General features: G+C 40.2%; 1 protein-coding gene across 5 annotated transcripts; it reads right to left on the bottom strand.

The window, feature by feature from the left end:
• Window positions 1-84: 84 nt before the first annotated feature.
• kdm2aa (lysine (K)-specific demethylase 2Aa) lies at window positions 85-24,584 on the bottom strand. 5 transcript variants are annotated; one of them, XM_055204893.2, is made up of 22 exons: window positions 24,341-24,584; window positions 17,198-17,336; window positions 17,024-17,102; window positions 16,757-16,803; window positions 16,339-16,517; window positions 16,128-16,234; window positions 15,864-15,957; window positions 12,736-12,889; window positions 12,541-12,656; window positions 12,088-12,214; window positions 11,785-12,011; window positions 11,569-11,646; window positions 11,149-11,400; window positions 10,718-10,834; window positions 8,403-8,489; window positions 8,012-8,164; window positions 7,651-7,677; window positions 6,396-7,558; window positions 3,163-3,326; window positions 2,928-3,074; window positions 2,631-2,846; window positions 85-1,184 (listed from the first exon to the last, which is right to left on the bottom strand). In XM_055204893.2, exons 1-22 carry the CDS (start codon window positions 24,389-24,391, stop codon window positions 1,003-1,005), a joined length of 3,906 nt encoding a protein of 1,301 aa, XP_055060868.2. In that variant the 5' UTR covers window positions 24,392-24,584; the 3' UTR covers window positions 85-1,002. The 5 variants fall into 5 exon arrangements, with proteins under 5 accessions (XP_055060868.2, XP_055060869.2, XP_055060867.2 ...); XM_055204894.2 differs by lacking the exon at window positions 24,341-24,584 and adding an exon at window positions 23,183-24,010; XM_055204892.2 differs by lacking the exon at window positions 24,341-24,584 and adding an exon at window positions 20,931-21,098.
• Between the last annotated feature and the right edge of the window lie 38 nt (window positions 24,585-24,622).

The raw sequence follows: 24,622 nt of genomic DNA, 5'->3' as shown, positions 1-24,622 counted from the left end.
TGATTGGTTGCTGTTTATGTCAGTTAGATGGCCTCTTGAACAACCTAAAACCTCAGCAGCAATAATGACAACAGCTTTCAGATGTAATTTTTCTACATTTTTTATTTTCTGCATTTTCATGAAAAAACAAAACAAATTGAACATCAAATTTCTTCAGAAAGTCTTCAGAAAATAATTGCTATTTTGTTGCTACAAGTTGCATTTAAGTTACAGCTTTCCAAAGGTAAATAAGCAATTTAGCTTAAACTATCAACCCTTTCAAGCTTAAATGGGACAGGAGAATACAGGCGGGATGGCAGCAAAGAACTAAAAGAAGAGTGATTTCAGTAGGAGCACATAAACACTGTCCAAAAACTAAGACAACAAAACCTTAAATGACTGAAGTGAAGTGTTGCTAAGAAAGATCACTAAGATGACTGTAGGCTGAAATGCTCAAGATTCATACTCTGATGGCAAGTATGCACCACTACATTCTTTTTTTAATAGGTTGTGGCAGATGAGAACAAGCAGGAAACATAATGTCAGTCATTTTCTTTCATCAAAATGCAAGAATACAGTTTAGCATTAACACGAACTCCCCCAAAACTGATAGGTCCACTGGACCCAAAATTTCATCAGATGTTCCTTCCAAACCTAACAAACACCACTTGGGCAGAACTTGAAGTTTAGTGTCAAGCTCATGGACAAACACCTTGAAAAAGAAGTCACTTTAGATGAGGCTGAATGCCCAGAAAAGAAAGCCGCCACGCTCTGGACATGCTTAGATTTGTCTTGTGGGTTACAGGAATTCAATCCTACACAATTTACTTACATCTTCAGGTTCTCCCACATCAGTCTGTTTTAACCCTTCGCCAATATCAGGGGCGTTATCCTTCCATCTTTCTCTTTTTTCAGCCTCATCCTCCCATTCAGGCTAATACATCGGCCTGTGTTTAGTGGGATGTAGCACGTGTCAGCTTGCAAAGCAGAGCTGCGTGGAGACTAGTATGTGCGTGCGTGCCATTATGATATTTTCTGAATGAGTTTGTCTTCGGTTAGGCAGAAGAGGGTGCAGTAAGAGAGATCAGAGATAAAGTTTTCACAACCACGTCGAGTCACATTCTTACATCCTCGAAGATCCAACAATCTGAGAGCTGATAATCGCTTCATATAGGACAGACAAGCATCTGTCAACTTATTACAACCTGGAGAGAAACAAAGACATCAGTGAGAATCAGCATGAAGACTTTTACAGAAACAACAAGAACTTGTATGCGTACAATTTCTTTAAAAGGTGCCGAAAACTCATTTAAATAATATGTTAAATTCTTCTCTGATATCTACATAGAAGGTGCGTGACTTTATTAAAGGAATATTCCATTTTCTTAAAAGAAAAATCTAGATAATTTACTCACCACCATGTAATCCAAAATGTTGATGTTTTTCTTTGTTCAGTCAAGAAGAAATTATGTTTTTTGAGGAAAACATTGCAGGATTTTTCTCATTTTAATGGACTTCAATAGACACCAACAATTAACACTTAACAGCTTTTTCAACGGAGTTTCAAAGGACCACAAACAATCCCAAACGAGGCACAAGTGTCCCATCCAGCAAAACGATTTGACAAGAAAAATAACAAATATACACCTCCAAAGCACAGCTTCTCGCCTAGATCTGGTCGTGATGCACCAGGTGACCTCACGCAATACGTCATGACGTCAAGAGGTCACAGAAGACGAACGCCAAACTCCGCCCCAGTGTTTACAAGTGTCTGAAAGAGGACCGTTCCTGCGTTGTTGTATGTCAACTGATACTAATTAATGTCTTTGTGTCATTTTATTGTTTACAATGGTCCGCAAATGTGCGTTTTATATATGTAACACGTGACCTCCTTACGTCACAACGCATTTAGGTTAGGTCGCGCTGGACCGGACCTAGACAAAAAGTTGTGGTTTAAAAGAGCATATTTTTTTATTTTTCTTGTCAAAAATGACAATTGTTTCGCTAGATAAGACCCTTATGCCTCGTTTGGGATTGTTTATAGTCCTTTGAAACTCCGTTGAAAAAAACTGTTACGTGTTGAGTTAAGTGTTAATTGTTGGTGTCTATTAAAGTCCATTAAAATGAGAAAAATCCTGCAATTTTTTCCTCAAAAAACATAATTTCTTCTGGACTGAACAAAGAAAGACATCAACATTTTGGATGACATGGTGGTGAGTAAATTATCTGGATTTTTCTTTTAAGAAAACGGAATATCCCTTTAAGTGCAAAAATGATCTAGTAACGGATCCATTTACAACCCCAAGATTTTTTTCTAGAATGAAATGGCCTGTTAATAGCTCATGAATAAAAATGTTGAGCTCTGTTCTGACTGGCTGTTTTACTTTCATTTTGCATTTCTTATTTGTTTTGTTATAAACCAAAACATGGCTAAATTCGGATTATGGTCATCAAATTAATAAAGGTCACATAAATAATCACAATAGGGCCAAAACCCAACCTGCATTTTTTGTGTGGATGCCAATCATTTTTGCATCACACATTTGCATACTTTTAACCGAAGGGTTTTGGCAACACACCACCTGATGCGCTAAATTTATAGGCAAAAAATTCAAAAATATAAAATCTACAAGGCAGAAGATCAAAGGTACCTGCAAGATTAAGTTGTCTGAGCGTGTTTCGGGTGTTGCACCCAGAAGCGGTGATCAGGTTGACGGACTGATCTGTGAGCCCCTGGCAGTGAGACAAATCCAACCGCCTCAGCGAAGGCATGTGTCTGACAATCAGCTTCAGCGTGGAGTCACTTATATCCAAGCCAGACAAACGTAAATTTAGCAAACCTCTTAGCCGACTGCGACTTTCACTGCCTGTGTGACAGAAAATATATGTTAAGAAAACAGTACACACGGCCCCAAAAATAAGTGCTACTGTAAGTGCTTCCATCTCACCTGGCTGCACTATTAGGTCTTTTATTTGTGTATCTTTGACGGCGACAGCCCAACAAAGGTCTAGTGTTCGCAAACCCGGGCAACTTTGTGAACTCAAAGCTGACACGCATAATGAAGAGCAACCTGACATCACTAGATCTTTCAGACCTATGAGAAACAAGGAGAGGAAATATTTCACCACGAAAAAGCATATTGTGCAAATCTATTTAACAGTCAGGACTTTGGGAAACTCTACCTGGTAGGTGATGGATGAGCCAGGCGATTTGTTTCTTTGACACAGGTGTCCAAGAGAGGTCCAGTGTCACAGGTTGCCGTTTAATGATGGCTGAAATAGCCTGGGGGCTTAGTGACCGACAGCGGCTCAGATCTATCCGTGTCCACAAGCGCTTATCACAGCACCTACAGAAAAGATGAACAATTATTAGGCAATCACGTAGTGAGAGAATATCATGATAATAGTAAGTAGAGGTGTCACGATTCTCCAAATTAGGGTTGCCGCGGTGACAGAATTTTCCCACCGGTTAATCCATAGATATGTATATAAAGGCTAGATGGCTCAAGGCGGAGTCCCTAACGGCATCACCTGGCGGCCATCTTACTCGTAGCATTGAGTTTAATGGTGCAGGTACTTTTAAATGACCACAACTTGCTCAACCTTCCACCGATTCTCAAACGGTTTGAGTTTTTACAAACGTTATTAACGTGGCTATAATTCTGGCTATAAATTCATGTTTCATGTTTCATGAATTTATTTTTTAGTATAGGTATGCAGTGTCATAGGTACATCTTTGACGTTTATAACAAACCAAACCGTTTGAAAATCGGTAAAAAATTAAGCAAGTTATGGTCATTTAAAAGTACCTGCATCATTAAAACTCAATGCTACAAGTGAGCGAGCGCCCTGTCGTAAGATGGCCGCCAAAATGCGGACGCTGCACTCAATTGGCCAGCAGTGCGGACGAGCCATCTAGCCTTTATATACATATCCATGGGTTAATCAGCGCGTCACAAACCCGGTATCACCGGGTGGGAGGGGCTTATAAATGCGCCTGCAGACATGCGCATTTTACTTTCGCAGTGCTTGCATACGCTGCGTTAAATGAATGCATATGAATTTGCGTGCAATGCGAGTGCAACAGCTGGTTTAATTAAGTGCTTGAGTCAATGTGCACAGGTAATTCTCACAGAACCCGCCAGTCCCAAGCAGAGCAACCGGCTATTTCTCCATAAAGCGCTGCTAGAATGATGGGTTTATTATTTTTCTTGATGAAAAACACAACAACAAAACGATCTTGGCTGTATTAAACATCATATATGCATATTATAACAAAAACGAGTAAGCACGCGGCTTCTGCCATCGTCTGGTCAATCAGATTGCCTCGCACACTGACAGAAATAAATGAAATCTGACACCGGCTGCTCTGTGACGTGACGCGCATTCAGCTCCGCTGAATTCAGGCAGCAGACACATTCAGTTGTTAGTGTTTTTGCTCTCTCTAACGAAACTAAATGATTTAATTACACAAAAATATCAAAACGTCGGTGAAAGACGGTGTCGCGGTGGGCAAGTGACCGGTAATCACAGTTTCACCAACTATCGCGGCAAGCCTACTCCAAATCCTCTATTCGATTACATTTTCGCTTCTAAAGTCACGATTCGATTCTCGATTTTTACTGTTTTTTTAAAGAAAAGGTTGCTATGCCATTTTAGACTAGACTATTATGAAATATAAACCATCTGACCTTAAACCCGGAGATGCCCTGCCATGTTAGTCGTGCTGCCAGTTGAAAAATATGGTACACACACATACCAGATAAAACAAAACTTCCTGTCAGATAAACATTCCTGTCAGTACTTTGCACCTTAAAAACGCACTTTTATTACCGTCAGACGAGATTCTGAGACTATACCCCAATAAGTCATGTTTAAATGCGGTTTTATAACTCTTAAGCAACTGAAATAAGTTGTTGTGAAACTTAAACAGATCTCAGTTCAGAGAAATGTCCGCTCCCGTCACAGACCGGACGTGACATGGGGGCGTGGCAGCATCGACGATTCCATTTTTTTATTCGAAGTTCGAAATCGTGACACCCTTAATAAGAAGGCACAGACATGCAGCTATATTTGGACCTCTTCTTACAGCATCTTTATACTGCCAAGTACCAAACTGTGAGTCATTCCCCAATGCATGAGCTTTTTGTCAACATGCAATGCAAATGAATGGTCAAATTAAAAACCTTTAACTGTTACTTTTCTGAAGGCAGTTTTATATTTGAATATACATATTCACATGTATTCTAGAGCTGCACGATTAATCGTTAAAAGATCATGATCTCGATTCTACCCCCAAGCGATCTTAATCCAGCATTTCGGCGATTCAGGTAATTATATTTTCAAGTAGGAAAGACGTAGTCTCGTCTGTTCTCTCGACAACACGCAATCACAGCGGCCGCGTCTTGACGTCACATTTATTATTGCGCAAGCCAGATCTGCTTGTGTTCGCTCCACTGGTACAGCGGATGCTTTCGCCAAAAAGTTAGACAGAAAGAAACAGAAACTAAAGAGAATGAGTGAAGCAGAGCAATGCGCAGGTACGTCCGACAAGAACCGTGACGTTGTTTTAGTTACAAAAAGAGGATCATATTCCGGATATAGATCATATTTCTTGTATGTGGCCCAAGTGTTCTAGTGGGCGTGAAGATTAAGCAGTGCATGTAGATATTATTATTATATCATTAACCCGATGGACGTTCACGCCGCCAGCGAGAGCGTCAAAAAACGCTCTGACACTCGAATGCATTCTCTGGAATCCTCTCAAGCAGAGGTTTCCGCCTTTCGATTGGTTCCCGCAGAATGTTTCCGCCTTGCGATTGGTTGCCGCTGAACTGCGTCATAGCTTATTACCATACAGTAATGTCAATCCATGTGACAACAATTTGCACCAAAACGTATTCGTTTTTTTAGTTGGGCTACTAAAATGTGTATTTAATTTTTTTTCTTTAAATATAAAATGAATACATAATCACTCTACAATTAATATTAACCGAATTGAAAGATTATCTACACTTATCTGAAACTTTCAGAATTATAATTAATTTGCACCTGTAAAAACTAATGTTAAACTAATGTTCAAGGGTTGTACGTCTTTAAAATTAACAAAGTTCTTGAGAATCGTGATCTTTATTTTAAGCAAAAGAATTGTGATTCTTATTTTATACAGAATCGTGCAGCTCTAATGTATTCTTTTAGCTGAGGATGGCGAAATGCAGTTTAGTATCATTTAAGTGATTAATATACTTGTTTAATGTTAATCTAAAGCCAGGCTCACACTACAGGATTATCAGTCCGAATTTACCCATAATTTGTGCTAATAAGTGCATTTTTGGCACGTCAGGCAACACCTCAGCCAGCAAAGATTCTGTCCATGCATTTGCAATGAGGAACATGTTGTACAAGTTGACACTTACCATTTGTACCAAGCCTTGCAGACTCTCATACACACAGCCAAGTCAGTCCGACTCAAGTAACGGAACACAGACACCCAAATGTCCTTTTCACAGCCTCGCTCGTTTCCTACATCACGGAAAGAGGGATGAGAGAGGAGTGATGGAGGAGAGCTGGTGGTGATGGAAGGAGGCGGAGGTGGTGGAGAAACGGAAGAACGAGAAGACACTGAGGAAGGTGACAAAGTGTCTCTCTCTCGACCGTCTTGGTTGGAGTTCCGCCTTGTGTGGTGGCGGCTGGATGCATTGGCACCTTTAGACTGAGAAAGTCCATTACCAGTCGGTGTCAGATTGCTGTTCCTGAGTCGCGCCCTGGGCAATGTTTTGCGCTGGATGAAACCAGGAGCGTTGGGTGTGCGGGGAGACATAGCAGCCTCCAGTTTAGGTACTATGGAGCCGGGGTCACGTTTGGCTTTGGGAGGACGCTGAAGAGTCACTGTTAGGTAGGAATCATTCAGCAGGTCATCATTCAAATCGGAGACGAGTAGGACAGGTGGATCAGTGTCTGAATCTGACTGGTTCTCTCCATCATCATCATCGTCATCCCCTCCATCATCCATATCTTCCATCTCATCATCATCTCCTTCAAAGTCCTGTTCATCGCTATCGTCATCTTCGTCCTCCTCATCATCATCATCGTAGTCCTCACCTCTATGCCGTCTCCTCCGTGAACGATGTTGCTTATCTGATCTGCCCAGATGCCTCTCTTCGTCACTATCATCCTCATCATCGTCTTCCTCATCTTCGTCATCATCATCATCGTCTTCATCATCATCGTCGTCATCTTCGTCCTCGGTTTCATAGCGTCGCCGCCTCATATGAGATCCTCCTCTTAACCGAACCCGGCCTCCTCTCTCTCCTCTTGCACCAAGTCCTCGCCTCATTTTCAGCGAACTCGTCAAGCTGCCTCCTCCTCGATTCCCTCGATGTGTGGAGCCCCTCCAAACTCCTCGCCTGCCAGTTCCGTAACCTCTGCGGGACGAAGACATGCCACCCCTTGAGTGGATTGACATCTTCCTCCCACCATCTCCATCCTCATCGTCGCTGCCAGAATCGTCGTCGTGTTCCATTCCATGACGTCGGTAGATCTTAGCCACACGAGGATCTAGAGATGAGGATTTGCGTTTCTAAAAGAGAGAAGAGATATGTAGCAAAGGCAAGCCACTTAAAAATCTAAACTGGTCATACATCAATTACTGTAGCTTTCAAAGTTACTTACATGTGCTTTCGCTCCCTCTACATTTATCTGGGGGAGAAAAAAAAATCACGAACATGAACGATTTAATATGATCTTAAAAAAACATTGATATTACAGCAATGGAATCACACAATCTGCCAACACAGAGCTGATCATGAAGCCCTCACTCCAAACAGTGATGGGGCACAATGAAGATGCGACAGGGCGGGTCATGTAGAGCCAAAAACAAAAGGAAGACCAAAGCAGGAAGGTAGGAGCACAAGACAAAGAGCAGGTAAAATAATATGAAAGTAAAAAAAGAGGGAGAAAGCAGTACAGGACAAAGGTAGAGGCAGAGATGCGCGTGCAGCAGCGGTGGCGTGAGAAAGGCGGAGCCTCTCACCCTCTTCCTGAGCCGCTGCTCAGGGGCCGCTGCATGTTTCTGGAGCGACCCGTGGGAGAGTGAAGAGGGGGGCCGCCCGACCCTGTGCCACGCCCCGCCCCTGAGCCCCCCTGACCCATCCTGTGCCGTGATGTCATCACCGCTGCCTGACGACTGGCACAAAGGAAAAACAGACCAGTGTGTGTACGACACAGTAAGCTCTCGCCATGCACCTTTCCCTTATATTTTGAGAGTGTGGATGAGTGCGTATGTATGCAGGCCTGCAAAAGCTAGCGTTAGATTAAAAGCTCAAAGCTAAATTGTGTTCAAGCTGGAGGACAGACCCTCTCTTCTAAAAAAAAATACTTAAAAGCTCTGTGAGTGCATAACTGCTGGTATATGTCTGCTATACCTCAGATTCTGTGTCTTTGCCCAAAACACATTTGGGACACTCCCAGCAGCTGGGTAGATCTTTGTTGATCACTCCATCTCCCGATACCTGTATAAACCGAGAAGAAGAGCATTTTTTAAAATCTTGACCACTAAATCCCGTAGTATAGTCAGTTTTTTACGTGTACACACGGTTAAACGAACAACCTTGCAAAGTATAGTTTACTTGACTCGTACGTGTACGCAGAAGTTCGACGCATCTCCTGAAGGCATTCTCCTGTAAGCGCATGCGCGACCTACGCGTCCAATGTAACCGTGGGTTTACACCAGCCGCGTTCGAGGCGTCAAAATCGCATCTAGTTTCCACTTGAACAGTTTGAATGCATTCACGTGTCTATAGCGAAGTACACGCGCGGAAAAGCAAGCATTTGAAGCCCGTCAGAGGCGAAATCCGCTTCTTGTGGGAGGGGCAAGTGCTATGCGGGTGTCTGTTTGCAAGATGGCTGATGTTGATTGTGCATTCATCGAGAGAGTTACTGGTTTGTATTTGGTCACCTTACTATGGGGGAAAATAGTTTCAAAAACAGCGGGAATGCCACGGGTCAATAAACGTCACGTGACTCAAAAGTGAAATGTGTATTTACAACTCTTCCAAGCGAGGTCCTTTTTTATTCCTGTCTCTCTAGAAATAAGAACTTGTGTCGTATAGCTCCGGGTGACTGCTCACGGACAATATCGTTCCTCCATGTTGAATGAGTGACTCCGGGCGGGGCTGCTGTCACAGCAGCAAGCAGGCTCCTGATTGGTTAACACGGCGCGAAAATCCGCCAAAGTTAAAATTCGTCAGACGCAAATTCGCCTGAAATGCAAAATGCACAAAAAGCACCATTCACGCCGCGAGACCTCCAGACGTGCGTCAACGTGTCTTCACATTGACTTAACATTGAAATCACTTGCGCTTGACGCCTCTACCTTGGCTGGTGTAAACGCAGCATAAACGTTTCAAAAATCCAGTGCTCATACAGCACACGCGCACTATTTTGATGATGAAAACTGCGTCACGCGCACTGTATGCAGACCCTCACATACACATAACAAATGGACTACACTTTAGCCCAGAATATAATCTGTTTTTACTTGCACGCGAACGTACGTGCACGGTACAAACAGCCTTGCAAAGCATAGTTAATTTGACTCTTACGTATACGTAGACGTTCGAAACATGCGCATTGCGCCAAATTGCAATTCATCTCCTGGGCTACATTCTCCTGAAGGCGCACCTACATACGGACAAGCAGACGTTCGACGCATGCACATTGCGACAAAATGCAATGCATCTCCTGAGCTACATACTACTACGTTCCGTCTTTTTACCAGTAAGACATCATTCACACATCAGTATCAAAATACCTGTAAATTCTGTGAGAAAGCGGAAGTTACCTGTGGCGCGCGGCAAGCTCTGTGTTGTATTTGTAAACACTCCACGTTGTTCATAGTTGTTGTTTTTACGTCTGTGGTAAACCCTGATGGTCGCGAAGTTGCTCGTGACCAAACAACATTGCATTAGGCGACGTAAAACCGAAACTGCGTCTTAAACAACAGTACTGTTTGCACATTAAGCTTCAGAGAAAGTGTGCTAAGGACGTCGGCAATTCAGCAAGTAGATGGTAAGCTGTTTAAAACAACTCTGGTGAAGAAATGTGAACGTTAACTTCAGGGGTGCTCGACTTTCAAACAGTGTGTGTGTGTGTGTGTGTGTGTGTGTGTGTGTGTGGAAACGTTCGTAAACAGTGCGGGGGTAAACGTGTCTGTATTAAAATGTTATGATTGGCCCGAAGCTGTCAGCGCAGTCTGACGTTGTCCGTTCTAAATGCCAGTAATCTATATTTTTCGTTCACACATAGCGTTTACCGGTAAATTACTGCTAATCTTACAACCTCTCTTACTGGTAAATTGACAGCACTGATTTACTGGAAAGGTTCTGTTCACACATGACCCTAAATCAGTGGTTCTCAAACTGGGGTCCTGGGGGCCCCGAGACGGTGCCAGGGGGGCCCCAGTTTTATGACATTTTATAAAATACATTAATTTATCATAAATTTTGTGTAATTAAACAAAAAAAAGCCTACTAACCAACATCACTACTTTGTATAATTTAATATGTTTTGTTTAATTAAAAAGTTACATTTTAGAACTGTTTTTGTCATAAATTTTCTTTGGGGGGGCCGCAAAGGAATGCACTGTATACAAGGGGGGCCGCACGCAGAAAAAGTTTGAGAACCACTGCCCTAAATTACCAGTAAAGACTGCATGTGTGAAAGGGATTAATGTTTGTACCTTTAAACAGCTAGGATGGGCAATCTGAGCACAGTTGGAGCACTCCATGAGCTCCTCGCCAACATCAAGGCTTCCTTCCCCACAGATCTCACATACGGCAGAGAGCGGCAGACCAGGCTATTGAGAAAAGAGATATTAGTATGCAAACAAAGAAACGTTTGGTGAAAGACAACACAAACATACACAAATTTGTTTTACTCTATGTATTATATATTTAAGGATGTCTCCATTGAGTTTGATTAATCCATACCAAGCTACTGATTAGCTTTCTATCACACACAGCCGTTGATATTATTATCAGCAAAGGCTGTTTGCCCCTTTTATAAGTCTTTATTACTACTACTGATCAGCAAATGTTGTTTATGCGATGTTTTCCATGTAAGAAAATAATTACTGATATATTTACACAAAAACACATCATTTGGACTCACAGCGAGACACTGGCGGAGGACACAGGTCTGTTTGAGCTTGCCAGGGCCACCAAACTTCTTCATGTCTCTGCAGAAATTGCAGTCGCCACACTCCGTGCGCATACAGGCCTCGCAGCGTTTACAGCGCACGCGTCGCCGCCGCAGCACCGACATGTTGGAGGATGGTTTCACTGGCCGGGGAACGATGGGTGTGGTCGCCAGCTTTGGACGGATGACAGGTGGAGGGGGAGGAGGGGGCTGATACCAGGAGGGCTTAGGAAGAAGACAGGTAAATGAAGGAATGGATCAAACAGATAAATGGTGTATAGTGTGAACTCGGGTTTTAGTAAAATTATTCAAATGTTTCTAATATTTTTGGTTAAAAAAAGGTTTTGTTTTCATTATATTAACTTTCCAAACAAGTATAATTACTGAGCTTACTCTCTTTGGCCATCTGACAATAGGTTTTCCAGTGTAGGAGAGTTTGGGGGAGTCGTTTGCATGTTCTTTTAAAAGCGCCTGAAAGAGAGATAAAAACAAGACTCGTGAGTAACCCACACGTAACATTCATTTCAGTGACATCCTGCAACTCGTGATTCAGCTTCACAAATAAAAGCAAATGCATCAGAATAACCATGTTAGATTGCAAGTGCTGACCCGTATGTCGTGCAGCAAGGCGGCGGCGTTGTGTATTCCAGAAGGCACATATTTCTTATGTGCAGGCAAAGCCTCCAACTTTCCCACCAGGTTCCAAAGCCCCTCCAGTTCGAAGGGAGTCAGGTGAACCTTCACCCCTGGTCCACTGGGAGGAGCGTTGCTCTCATCTCGCTCCTCTTTAGTATGGCCATTAAGTACCTCACAGCCCGAACTTTCCTGCTTAATGCCTGTGTCAGACATAGAAAGTTTACCTTCTAATTAAAAGTCATACAAGAACATTTATGAGAAAGTGAATCTACTTACCGATGCCCAGAGAGTATTTCTGGTATTCAGGGATGAGGTAGGAGGTGTTGGTCAGACTGTACAGATAACGCTCCAAAACGTACCAGGCCATCTCGAAAAAGAAAGGACAACGAAACTTCGATGGCACCTGAAGAGGGAAACCATAAACCATGAAGGATTATCAATATTCCTCAAAATGTAATCTTTGGATGAAGAAATATAAGGGTCATGTTATTTCAGATATCTCACATAACATCACAAAGAAAATTAAGCCTATTTAAGGACTACATTATTTTGCACAACTATTACTTAAGATAATGCCCTTTTGTTACCACAATGCAAAAAAATAAAAAATATTTATGTACTATTGTAATGCTTCACTTTCTTTATACATTTATTTTTGGATGAAACACATTGGATATGTTTTTGGAAATCATAAAAAATCATGTTATCTGCTGCAAATATTATGCTCACCCGTGTCCTGTCCTCAATGCTGGCAACATTCAGCTGCATAGGAACGTTAAAACTATGCAGGAAATTTCCACCAAACACAAGTGTGTCCACGGGTGTGTAAACCGCATGGATCCAACCTAAACAAAGATTTTGATAAATTACAAAAAACACAAATGTATCGCTTAAGCAATTTAAATACACATCCTTAGAGGTTACCTGATGGTATAATGAACGTGTATCCCTGCTTGAGCTCAATCCTCTGGCAGTCAGTGGCCCTGTCACCAAGAAAGATGTCTCCTTGTTTCCCTGACAACACCCAGTTTTCATACAGCTCCAGGTTTTGTGGTGTGGGTGGGATTAACCAAAACACCTATAGCGGAAACAGACAATCAGGTTCATTTCTTAGATTATCAAAACATGACAAAAAGAGGCTAAAGTGACTCACTAAAACTAGGCCAAAAGAATTGAGGAACTCAAATGGAAAAGCCTCAGATAATGCCTCGGTACAGTACAAAAAACCTTTGTGTTTCCAACGCCAAACAGTACCCTTTCTTTATAGGCGTGGTGTATGCTGGAAATAGCGATTGATTTTGTGCCAAGTAGAAGAAAGCAACACAGTAAACAACAATCCAAGACATACAGCAGACAATGGATCTCATTCACTAATAATTGCATATGTTCTTCGTATTTATACGCACACTTGAACTTCTCACGAAAACTTTCCACCTAATTAACAACACGTGCGTACATGAGCGACCCCGTGCACGAGGTTAGTAATTTGCATAAAACACACCCAAACCAGCTCAAAGCTTTTGGATGGCAGCAGTACTGTCCACCGACCGGAGTAACATTAAAGAAGTATTGGATGCCTTAACAAATATGAATCTTTATTAATATGACAGAGATGCGCATCTGTATTTAAAATAAAACAGTCAGGAGATCAAGTGATTGATGTTTAGACTTCTCATTAAATTTACATGACGTTTACATTAGGCATTAAGCAGACGCTTTCATATAGAGATTTAAAAAGTGATAAAGGAAAGCGTGAAGATTTGTCATTAAGTGCATATTATTTATAAAATAAGTAGGCTATAATAATGTAATAATGTAAAAAATAATATAATGTATATAATAATAATAATAAAGTTCATGCATAATAATATACAATACAGAAAATATTATAAAATAAAATACAATCATGTAAATTTGATATATCAACTTTATTATACACATTATAATTATATCCTAGTATTTGATTATAGCGTATGAGTGGTTTTAGCTTTTCTTGAATTTTTGCAAAAAAAAAATTAGGAAAAAATGTGATAAAGTTTTTGTTGAATAACGATTTGTTCGTGAAAACATCCGTACGCACATCTCACGCACAAATTTGTGCGTACGCATGCTTAGTGAATGAGACCCATTGTTTTTACTGCATGCGATATAAGATTACAGCTTTATTCCTAGATATGAAAAAAATACGTAGATGCAAAATATGCGCGTCGATTCGTCAGACCCAAAATGGTGGTGCCGTAGAGTAGTAGCAACGCGAGTGGCTCCAGTCCACAGCGGTTTCACACAGCATGTAATTGTGTTTATATCACAGAAGATATAAAACACCACGAAAACAATGTAGATTAAACAAATCAAATTATAAAAATGACACTGACCATCAAAAGGCACATTGAAGAGGTTTTGCTCATAAATGCATGTAAAATAATGTGAACTTGAGATTTTTATACGGAAACTAAACTGCACAGTATGCGCCGGAAACGCTTTATTGAATGCTACCTCTGACTAAGAATGCATTAAAGGCAGAGTCCACGATGTTTGAAAAACAGGTTGGAAAAGGAGACGGGCTGACTACCAAAACACACTTATAGCCAATCAAATCAAATGCCGGGTTGCGTATGTGTGAGGTGGGTCTATCAACAGAAGGTCCAGATTCTATTGGGGTAGGGGCGTGTTTGTTTAGGTGATTTCAAATATCAACATTGGCTTTCAAACATCATGGACTCCGCCTTTAAATTCACTTGTATAGTATTTCTTAATTTTGAAATATTAAAAGGAATATTCTATTTTCTTAAAAGAAAAATCCAGATAATGTACTCACCACCATGTCATCCAAAATGTTGATTTCTTTCTTTGTTCAGTCGAGAAGAAATTATGTTTTTTTGAGGAAAACATTGCAGGATTTTTCTCATTTTAATGGACTTTAATTGACACCAACATTTAATACTTAACTCAACACGTAACAGTTTTTTTCAACGGAGTTTCAAAGGACTATAAACGATCCCAAACGAGGCATAAGGGTCTTATCTAGGGAAACGATTGTCATTTTTGACAAGAAAAATAAAAAATATCCACTTAGACCACAACTTCTCGTCTAAATCCGGTCGTGATGCGCCAGCATGACCCCACGCAATACGTCATGATGTCAAGAGGTCACAGAGGACGAATGCGAAACTCCGCCCCAGTGTTTACAAATGTGTTGAAAGAGGACCGTTCCGACGTTGTTGTATGTCAACTGATACTAATTAATGTCTTCGTGTCAGTTTATTGTTTACAATGGTCCGCAAATGTGCGTTTTATATATGTAACACGTGACCTCCCTACGTCACTACGCATTTACGTTAGGTCGCACTGGATCGCTAGATAAGACCCTAATGCCTCGTTTGGGATCGTTTATAGTCCTTTGAAACTCCGTTGAAAAAAAACTGTTAAGTGTTGAGTTAAGTATTAAATGTTGGGCTCTATTAAAATCCATTAAAATGAGAAAAATCCTGCAATGTTTTCCTCAAAAAACATAATTTCTTCTCGACTGAACAAAGAAAGACATCAACATTTTGGATGACATGGTGGTGAGTAAATTATTTGGATTTTTCTTTTAAGAAAATGGAATATTCCTTTAAGAGCATATATTGAAATGTTTACATTCAGATATGAACATCAACATGTATAAATTGCTATAAGTTAATAAATGGGGCGATAATTAAGAATTTATATCGAATCGAAGTCGAATCGGACAGATAAAATGAATTGTTAGATAAATCGATGCATCGAAAAAAATAATCGCTAGATTAATCGTTTAAAATTATTTTTTATCCCAGCCCTATATATGACAAAGAGAGGGGTCCTTAAATTTTTTGTGATGTAGCAACATGATTTTTGGTCGAATAAAACTTGCAACTCTGACATTTACAAGAAAACATGACAGACGCACTTTGGGTTTGGCATCTGAGCTCTTCAATTCTTCGCTCAAATAATGTTTCTAGTAGATTATCAGATACAACATACAAACAATAATACGCCATTATCAATGAGCTCCATCTACTATGTTCTCTGACCTTGCTTCCGTTCAGTATGTGGTACCACACAGATGTGCCTCCAAAGTCTACGTGGAAATCTGTGAAACAGCCCTGAACACTCATTAGGCAGTACCTGCACAAAGAAAACAGACAATATTGAAGTGGAAAGATGAGGACAGCATGGTAAAAGATAAATAACTAAAGATAAGAGAGGGTTTTAACAAAAATTAGAAATGACAATGATGAAAAAAAGGAAGTTTACTTTACGCTGAGATAGTAAAGTAGACAGGGAAACATGCTTACTTTTGCACTTTGGGGTACTGCATCTCCATGATAGAATTTGTGGAATCTCTTTGCCTTTCCTTTAAATGCCGTGGCCACATGTTGTCCACCCAGTCAATCATTTCCACCTATCACAACAGGAGAAGTCACAAACAAAAGTCAAGGAGGCTGATATCAGAGACTGAATTACTAGTATTCTGTTTGATGGGAACATTTAATATAATGTACTAACCGTTGCAGGTCTTTTGACAAGACTCTCTAGTTTAGTGTGGCTAAATTCAAGACTGATAACATTGTAAATCTTGTCTCTCTGGGAAGCCGGAGTCTCATAGTACCGACACCACTGGGCCATTGACATCTCCGTCCCCTTCTGAGTAGCCACATCCATTACATCAATCAGGCGTCGACTTCCTGTCAACAGAGAAGGGCAAAGGTGGGGTTCAACAATGGCAGAGTTGTTACTCTTAAAGTCACATTGAAACTGAAATTAAAACTTGAATTTTTTGGAAAAGTGTGGCATTTTTTATAAATTACACACGACACATGCACATTGTGACAAAAATCAATGCATATCCTTGGCTACATACTACATGTGTGACGTATGTGTACAAATGTACAATTCAGCAACACACACTACAACAAACACTTACCTACAAACGTCTTCACATCATTCACACTGAAATCTGGATCTGGCATTCTGAAAATATACATATAAATTCAGATGAACTGGAAATGCAAATCATAATATATGACAAAGAGAATGAGCAATAAACAAGAAAATTTACATTAATTATTTTAGCAAATGCTACTGTTCAGGCATCTAACAAATAAAAATAATACAAGCAAAAAACAAATCCAAAGTAGGGCTAGCTTACTATATTCAAGGGAGCAATTTTTAAACAATGACAATATCATACTTAATGCCAAGTCCATCGGGTCTCTCAAAGATGATTGGGTCCCTTAGCCCCCCTCTCTGGATGTACTCATATGTGAAATCTGAACAAAACAGATAAGGGATCAATATATACCCTTAACACAGTGTTGCTGTTCTATGAAAAGTTGCTTAAATAAATGCTGTGTCTCTCTCAGACCTTTGCCCTCCATTCGTTTGACTCTGTCCGAGCTGAAGCGGCTGCTATGCAGCTTCTCCTCCAGATCGAACGTCCTCTTTCCATCGATCTCATCGTCGGAAATGGCATCGTCCTGGTAACGTCGCCGAGTGCCAGCCCGCTGTAAGACAAGGGAGCAACGAAATGAGACAATGGTAGATCAATACCCAGATCGCCATTGTGTACAGACAGTCATACTTCACTTTTGAACGATCATGAGGGTTTTATAACAAACAAAGTTCTAGACCAAACTTGACACACTGACAAGGGATGCAGAGTGCCAGGCTATTTGAACGCACACCTACACTAAGTCCAGAAATGTGCTTGCCCACAGTACCACAAACAAAAACACACTCATAAAATAACTTGCACTCACAAACAATAGTCTACACATAGCAACACATAATTCCTGCAAATCTCCGCCTGCGCACAAGGTGTAGACTAATGCTGCAAGCATCTCGATCAAAACTCACTTTCAGTGTTGATAAATGAAGAGGAAGCTAGCAACAATGCTTAGATTGGTATTGATCTTGTTTGTTTATTCCCACATTATTGATAATTCACTATTTTCCAACCTAGCATCATTCTCTGTAAAATAAATTCCTGACCGGGTTGCGATGAAGCGGAGCGAATGTGAGACGTGATATGAGGGCACTGCGACGAAAGGCCTATCCAATTAGATTTGAGCTTTAAATCACGTACCTTGACCTGCTGTTGTTACACAGAATGGCAACACGGGGAAGCTCAAACACAGAAAACGGACTGCAGTAAACAGAAGATGACAGGGACAGCGTAGGGTTGCCGCGGTGACGTAATTTTCCCACCGGTGAATCAGCGCGTCACAAACCCGGTGATACCGGTGTCACCGTGTGGGAGGGGCTTATAAATGCGCATGCAGACGTGCACATTTTACTTTCACTTTTGAATTACGCAACTGTTTAAATGCAGTGCTTGCATACGCTACGTTAAATTGCGTATGAATTTGCGTGCAATGTGAGTCCAACAGCTGATTTAATTAAGTGCTTGAGTCAATGTGCGCAGGTAATTCTCAAAGAACCAGCCAGTCCCAAGCAGAGCAACCGGCTACTTCTCCATAAAGCGCTGCTTGAATGATGGGTTTATTATTTTTCTTGATGATAAACACAACAACAAAACGATCTCGCTTATATTAAACATCATATATGTATATTATAAAAAAAAACGAGTAAGCACGCGGCTTCTGCCTTCGTCTGGTCATTCAGCTCGCCTCGCAAACTCTGACAGGAGTAAATGAAATTTGACACCTGCTGCTTTGTGACGTGAAGCGCGTTCAGCTCCGCTTAATTCAGGCACCAGACACATTCAGTTTGCTCTCTCTAACGAAACTAAATGATTAAATTACATGAAAATATCAAAACGACGGTGAAAGACGGTGTCGCGGTGGGCAAGTGATCTAACCGGTGAGAGGCTGAAGCACCGGTTATCACCGTTTCACCGACTATCGCGGCAAGCCTAGGACAGCGTTGAACATACATACAAATAAATTGGCTAACTAATATATTTTACTTGTTGTTAATATCTTCTCTTTGTTGGTTGTATTTCATTCTTGATGTATATCTTGAAGAGAATTGCAATTATTTGGGGGTGCTGTTCGTCATGTACATCATACCGTAACTTATTTTTTAATTAATATTAGTTAGTCTTAACGCGTTTAATTCTTCTGTGCACTAATATGGTAGAAATGATTTATGGTTAAAACTGATGTGATTAAAATGATATATGGCATTAAAATAATTATAATGCATTATTGTGGTTTTAGCTTAGAAGAAGTAGACGTTCTGTTGTGTTGGGTTGGTGTGCTGACAGCATGCTGTGCATTAGCTATTAGACCGATTGCACCGTAAAACCCTCTCAGATAATTATTGTCCCCATACTCCTAAAACACAGTGCAACAACAAAATAAAGCCTGATAACAGTTGGGTAAACCAGTATAAAATACACTAGCCTTAAGGCAGATGAGTTGACTACTCACATTTGAAATGACCTAATATATGAATAACAAAAGCCTTTAAAAGGGACAATAAGTAAGATTTACCCCCTATCTAGTGGTGAAATTGTATTTTGCATTCAAATGAATAGTGCTCTCTAGCGCCTCGCTTTTCCAAATGCGTTTTGCAACTACAGTAGCCGTTATGTAATCACTGATCTCCTTGTGCGTTTCAGCTAGTTCACGTGTTCTGAATGAAAATGCGTTGTGGAAACGCATTGGTACTTGGTGGGCTAGTGCTTTTTGTCCCTCTCTGCTATTATAGTTTATCAATTCGGCGAAACGACATGGAAACCTCCTTGCTTACTCGTTGATTGTAAGAAAAAGAGAAGAAATTCTAAGCTTATAAAGAAAAGTCAGATCACTGGCAGAGGTCATTTGACACCAACAAGGACATATTTATGAATAAAGACATTGATTTTGATTAATAAAACACTTAAAACCCTACTTACTGTGCCTTTAAGAAACAAGTCAGCATACCAAATAATGAAGTTATGAATGTCCAAGATGCACAAATGCACTACTACACCATTACAAGGACAAGTTAAGTAACACGCCAAGCATTCTGTCAAAGAAAAACAATAGGACCCTCCTTTGCTTTTCCTTGCCCTAATGTCTCTATGGTGATGTGGACTGCTGGCAAATCACATGCCTTTTCGTCAAACACAAAACAAAAAAAAGAGGGGGCAGTAAATCGATGAAATGAACAGAGAGCATGATTGTGCAGTATCTTAAGGAACCTGCCACTGCTGCTTATTCTTGGCATATCCACTTCCCTGTGCAGAACTGATAAAACAATGTGCATCTCTATAAAACTTAAAATGTATTAAAAATAAAGTCCCTTTTTTGGCCTTCTAAAATATTATATCCTTGTTAATCCGCATGCATTTTGCTCAAAGGATCAAGTTATGTCTGCGCATGGTCTCGCTGTAACATCGAACCATTTTAATAGTTTAACTTTTTAAAAAAATGTCTGAAGACCCCTGCAATCCTAAAGCTGTACTGAAGTCTATGGGTTTTTGAATACAAGTCCAAGTACCAAGTGTACCACTTTCTAAACTCTTACCAGTCAAACAACAAGGACTCACCCAGAATGCCAATGTGATCATAATACCACAAGATTATTAAAGTATGTTTTAATATAGGGAATAAAGTCACAATAACTGAAAATCCATGGTTAATTCTTGCTGGTCACCCCCGTCTACCCAAGTACTCGTGCCCATCCCTAGTCAATGATGTTGCGTTTTTCACTTCTCTGGTCCTGTGTGCACCATACAAGGCTGCCAGTATGCCACTCCTAAAGTTACCATTTCATCAACATTTATTATCTCTTAATTACATACTTAAACTCTCAATAAGACTCTAGCAGTGACAAAAGCAGCAAATATGCATAAGGAAATTCGTACCACTTTATCATTAGCTTTACTGCACCATGTTCCTACGTGACATCATCACTAGTGTACAATAAGGTATCACCTTGAGATCACAACAATACATACAAACGTATTACATTTGAAATGAACCAAGATGAAATGGAAAGTTGGTGCAATTTATACATAGCTTTTCTTTTTTCTACCCCAGGCATTTATATACACCCTCTTTCTTCCCATCACCAAGCAGTAGCCCTAGACTGCAGTGCTCTTGGAAGAAGCCCTTGTGGAGGGCAGCAAAACACTACACACCTCGCACCTTCAGTGTCACATCTTCATCACTGATCTTCCTTTTCCTCCCTCTCCGTCTCATCAACAACACGCCACCGTCAACGATAGTCAAGATCTCCTGTTCGTTCTCCATCCCTGCACTTCTTTCTCCCTTTCAGCATGAGAAAATCTGTCGTCTGCTCTCCTCGATCATTCTTTTGCCTCTGCAGTGCCCCCTCCCACTATTCTCCCTATTTCCGCATGTATGCTCACATGGTCTGCTCAACCAATCCTAACATTCGTCCTACACTTCTCCGTTCACTTCAAACACAGGCAGAATGCACACAGCATCCCCTCCAAAGCTTGTTACACTCCTATAGCACCATCTATAGCACCACATATTCTTAAAAAGGTACCCAGACTATGAAGACTTTGCTCTTATACTTTATATTTGCTTTCAACAACTACAAATCATTGATAGAAACACACTTAATATTTTCATTAGGTAACCCAACATGTATTACTCATTTTAACCTATGGAGGCTGTGATTATGTTTCTCATTCTGAAATTGATAAAGTGTAATGGTTGTTGTGAAATATTACTACAGTTTACTATAGTATACTATAGAATCTTCTATAGTTTTTCATGCAAGAATTATTATTTCCCACTCACACAACGCCATTATTTTGATCTTTCATTATTGTTTTTTTATTATTATTCTTTTATGTTTCTCTCTGTGAAAGGACTGAACAAAAGAACTAATGCTGTATTTTTTACAAAATGCGGACCAAATACCGTCACCTGCTGTCTGCAAGCAATTCGCATCTTCTGTTTCAATCATTTTATAATCTATAAATTAGGGCTGGGTATTGATTCAGATGTTCCAGATCGGTTCGATTTCGATTCATAAGCTATCAAATCGATTCGATTTCGATTCTCAATTCAACTCGATGAATATAAATTTAATAAAAATACTGTATTAATAAAAAAAGAACAGTGAACAGTTGTTTACAAGTGGGTAATTAATAAAAAAAAATTAAAAGGTGTGTTTTTGGGTGTGTCCTTTAAAATGCAAATGAGTTCCAGTTCCGTGGTTGGATAGTGCAGATTAGTGAGCGGTTTTATCCCCTTCTGACATCACAAGAGGAGCCAAATTCCAATGACCTATTTTTTTCACATGCTTGCATGTGGACCCAATTATAGCACTTAAACATGGAAAAGTCCAATTATCATGATCTGTCCCCTTTAAAACACCAGTAATCAAACCAAACAGCATGATTTCAACAGACTAGAAATGCATCAAGCATTCCAATCTGCACAACTTTATACCACTGACACAAATAAGGCCAAAATATGCTGTCCATTCAGTACTCAGAACCTCTTACAATGACTTACATATACATAAAGGACAGTTTATTTATTCAACAATGCAATGGAAAATAGGACAGTAAAGCTTCAAAGATACACCATATACAGAAGATGTAAATGTGATTGTGAACTTGTCAGCACATCCAGGTAATAATCAACAAATGGCTTAATGTAAACATGGCACTGTGGATTTTACTAAGTGTATGTTGTAGATCAATGGACAAAATTAAAAGCTATAATGTTATGCTGATCTTTTACATGCATTTATAGCATATTGCTATTCAACAGTAAAATACAGTGTTGAAAATGTTATAAACAGCATTTTAGTGTGCTTATAAAGTATGCCATCCCACTGCAAAATGATGACGACTGATAATCTCACGGCCAGCAGGTTGCGACTGAGATGCCTTTGATCAAGGCACCTGTCCCAAATGCAAGGGTGCTGCAGTGATAGCTGCCACTGCTACGGGTGTATGCATGTTCATGACTTGCAGTGCACGTATTCACTACTAGATTGATTAAATGCAGGTCACATTCCAAGTATGGGTTACCATACATTGGTCATTATGCCACTTGCACTTTACTATATTGTTATACAGGGTAAACAACAGGGTATCTTGGACTTCCAATTTGAAACTAGTTTGTAAGCGTTGGTTTCAATACAAATGTGCCAAAACCAAATTAATGTGAACTCTCAGTGGACTATGCAAGAAATCTGATCATAATATGATCATGAAAAAACTTGTGAGACCATTTTCATACATTTGTCCAACATAAGTAGTATACATGACACTAGTGCTTCACATAACGTTTCAGTGCACTGAAAATCAGTGAACTTCTATTCCAGTGAGACACAAAGCATCAGAACACAGTGTACTCAGTGAGGCACTTTATCTCTCTCAATTATCTAACTACGGTGCTGTTGCACTTACCAGTCGCTTGCTGTACCGCGGTTTGGACTCGTCCATTGTCTCGCAGTAGATTCAGGCGCTGCCCACAGCAACACGCGCGCGTCACGATCCGGCAAGCGCAGTTTATTCCGTTAATTTCGTAAAAAAAACACCACACAACTGTGGTGGAAAGTCACTTTACTACGGACTATATCGACACGTTACATGAATACAGTATTGAATACGCGGCTAGTTAAAAATACTTTAAAAAACCTCAACAAATGCTTTGGTAATTTAAACGAAGGTCAGCTTGCTCTTTAATACTACATCTGTATTACGTTACATTTTCACAAAAATATCATGAATATGCAGGATAGAAGGCGGCTAAGCTGTCAAGATGAACGTGCTGAGAGAGTGAACGAGCATCATCGGCAGCTAACGTTATCCAGCCTAGAAAAAAATCCGCCGTAAAACAAATAAAATTACAAAGCGATATAGGTTCTCGTTTATACATACGGCTTATATGTAACGGTTACAGCATCTAATTGCAATATAATATGAAGAGTGAGGAACATATATTTAGCGGGTAATGTAACGTTAGGCTAGCCGCCGTTCAAGTTTTAAATAAAACCATTTTTCCACAAGACTCAAAACTCGGAATCACAGCGGGGAAAATCCAGCCGTTTAAATAGTCCTCATGTACTGTATAATATTAAAATGTTCACTCCGGGTAGCCTTCTCTGTAAACTTTTCTGTTCTGAGTTATAGTAGGTGTTAGTAAGACAGCTTTGCTGTGTGAATTCACGACAAAGTTAATGTAGTAGATAATTCGCCGCCATTTTCACATCGTCACAAAAACACCACGAAGTAAGTCCCGCCTACTACAGCTTTAGCATCCAGTCACAAACAAATGCGACGCTGTCGTTCTCGCCTCATTGGTTAATATTAGTGTCATTTCAAGGGGGCGGAAGCGAGAAGCCAATGGTAGAAGATGTGACCATTCTCCCATTGGCTAAGGCTATACGCCAGACAAAGAAACAACACAAAGATTGGCTTATGACTTACATTAAAAGCCAATCATACGTGAAATACTAATACTCTTATTTAACCTTAACCGCACTAACGCGAAAAAATATTGTAAATGCTCCTAGGCAAAATGATGCTTGTGATGTGGTTGATAATAAATATATTATTATTTACCTTAGATCTTCCCTGGCTTGACGTCCCATCGTTTGCGGATGTCCAGTCCATGTCGGCATATGGGATTTCGCTGGGGCCGTGAGGTGAAAGAAATCTACATTTTCTTTCAAACTAGCCCGCTAACAAAGTGTAAAGTCAGACATGATCATAATGGAATTTTTGACGTTTGTTTAAATCCAATAAACGGAAAACACCGAACAGTTGTTCACACTGAAAACCCTTGACCGTCCACAGGTAACTCCACATGGTAAAAGTTCATTTAACGCAAGGATACAGGATCAG

The sequence above is a fragment of the Misgurnus anguillicaudatus genome, chromosome 3 (genome assembly GCF_027580225.2).
Source record: "Misgurnus anguillicaudatus chromosome 3, ASM2758022v2, whole genome shotgun sequence".
Lineage (NCBI taxonomy): Eukaryota > Metazoa > Chordata > Actinopteri > Cypriniformes > Cobitidae > Misgurnus > Misgurnus anguillicaudatus.
Note: the sequence above shows the minus strand (reverse complement) of the source record. Positions and strands in the feature narration are given on the sequence as shown.

What these genes read in the sequence shown, in the direction of transcription:
- kdm2aa (XM_055204892.2), bottom strand. Translation starts at nt 21,035, where the DNA reads ATGGAGAACGAACAGGAGATCTTGACTATCGTTGACGGTGGCGTGTTG. An exon ending in GCATTGAGGACAGGACACGG is followed by an intron (nt 12,215 to 12,540) that starts GTGAGCATAATA and finishes TTCCCTCTTCAG; the next exon opens with GTGCCATCGAAGTTTCGTTG. An exon ending in AGCAGCGGCTCAGGAAGAGG is followed by an intron (nt 7,678 to 8,011) that starts GTGAGAGGCTCC and finishes TTTCTCCCCCAG; the next exon opens with ATAAATGTAGAGGGAGCGAA.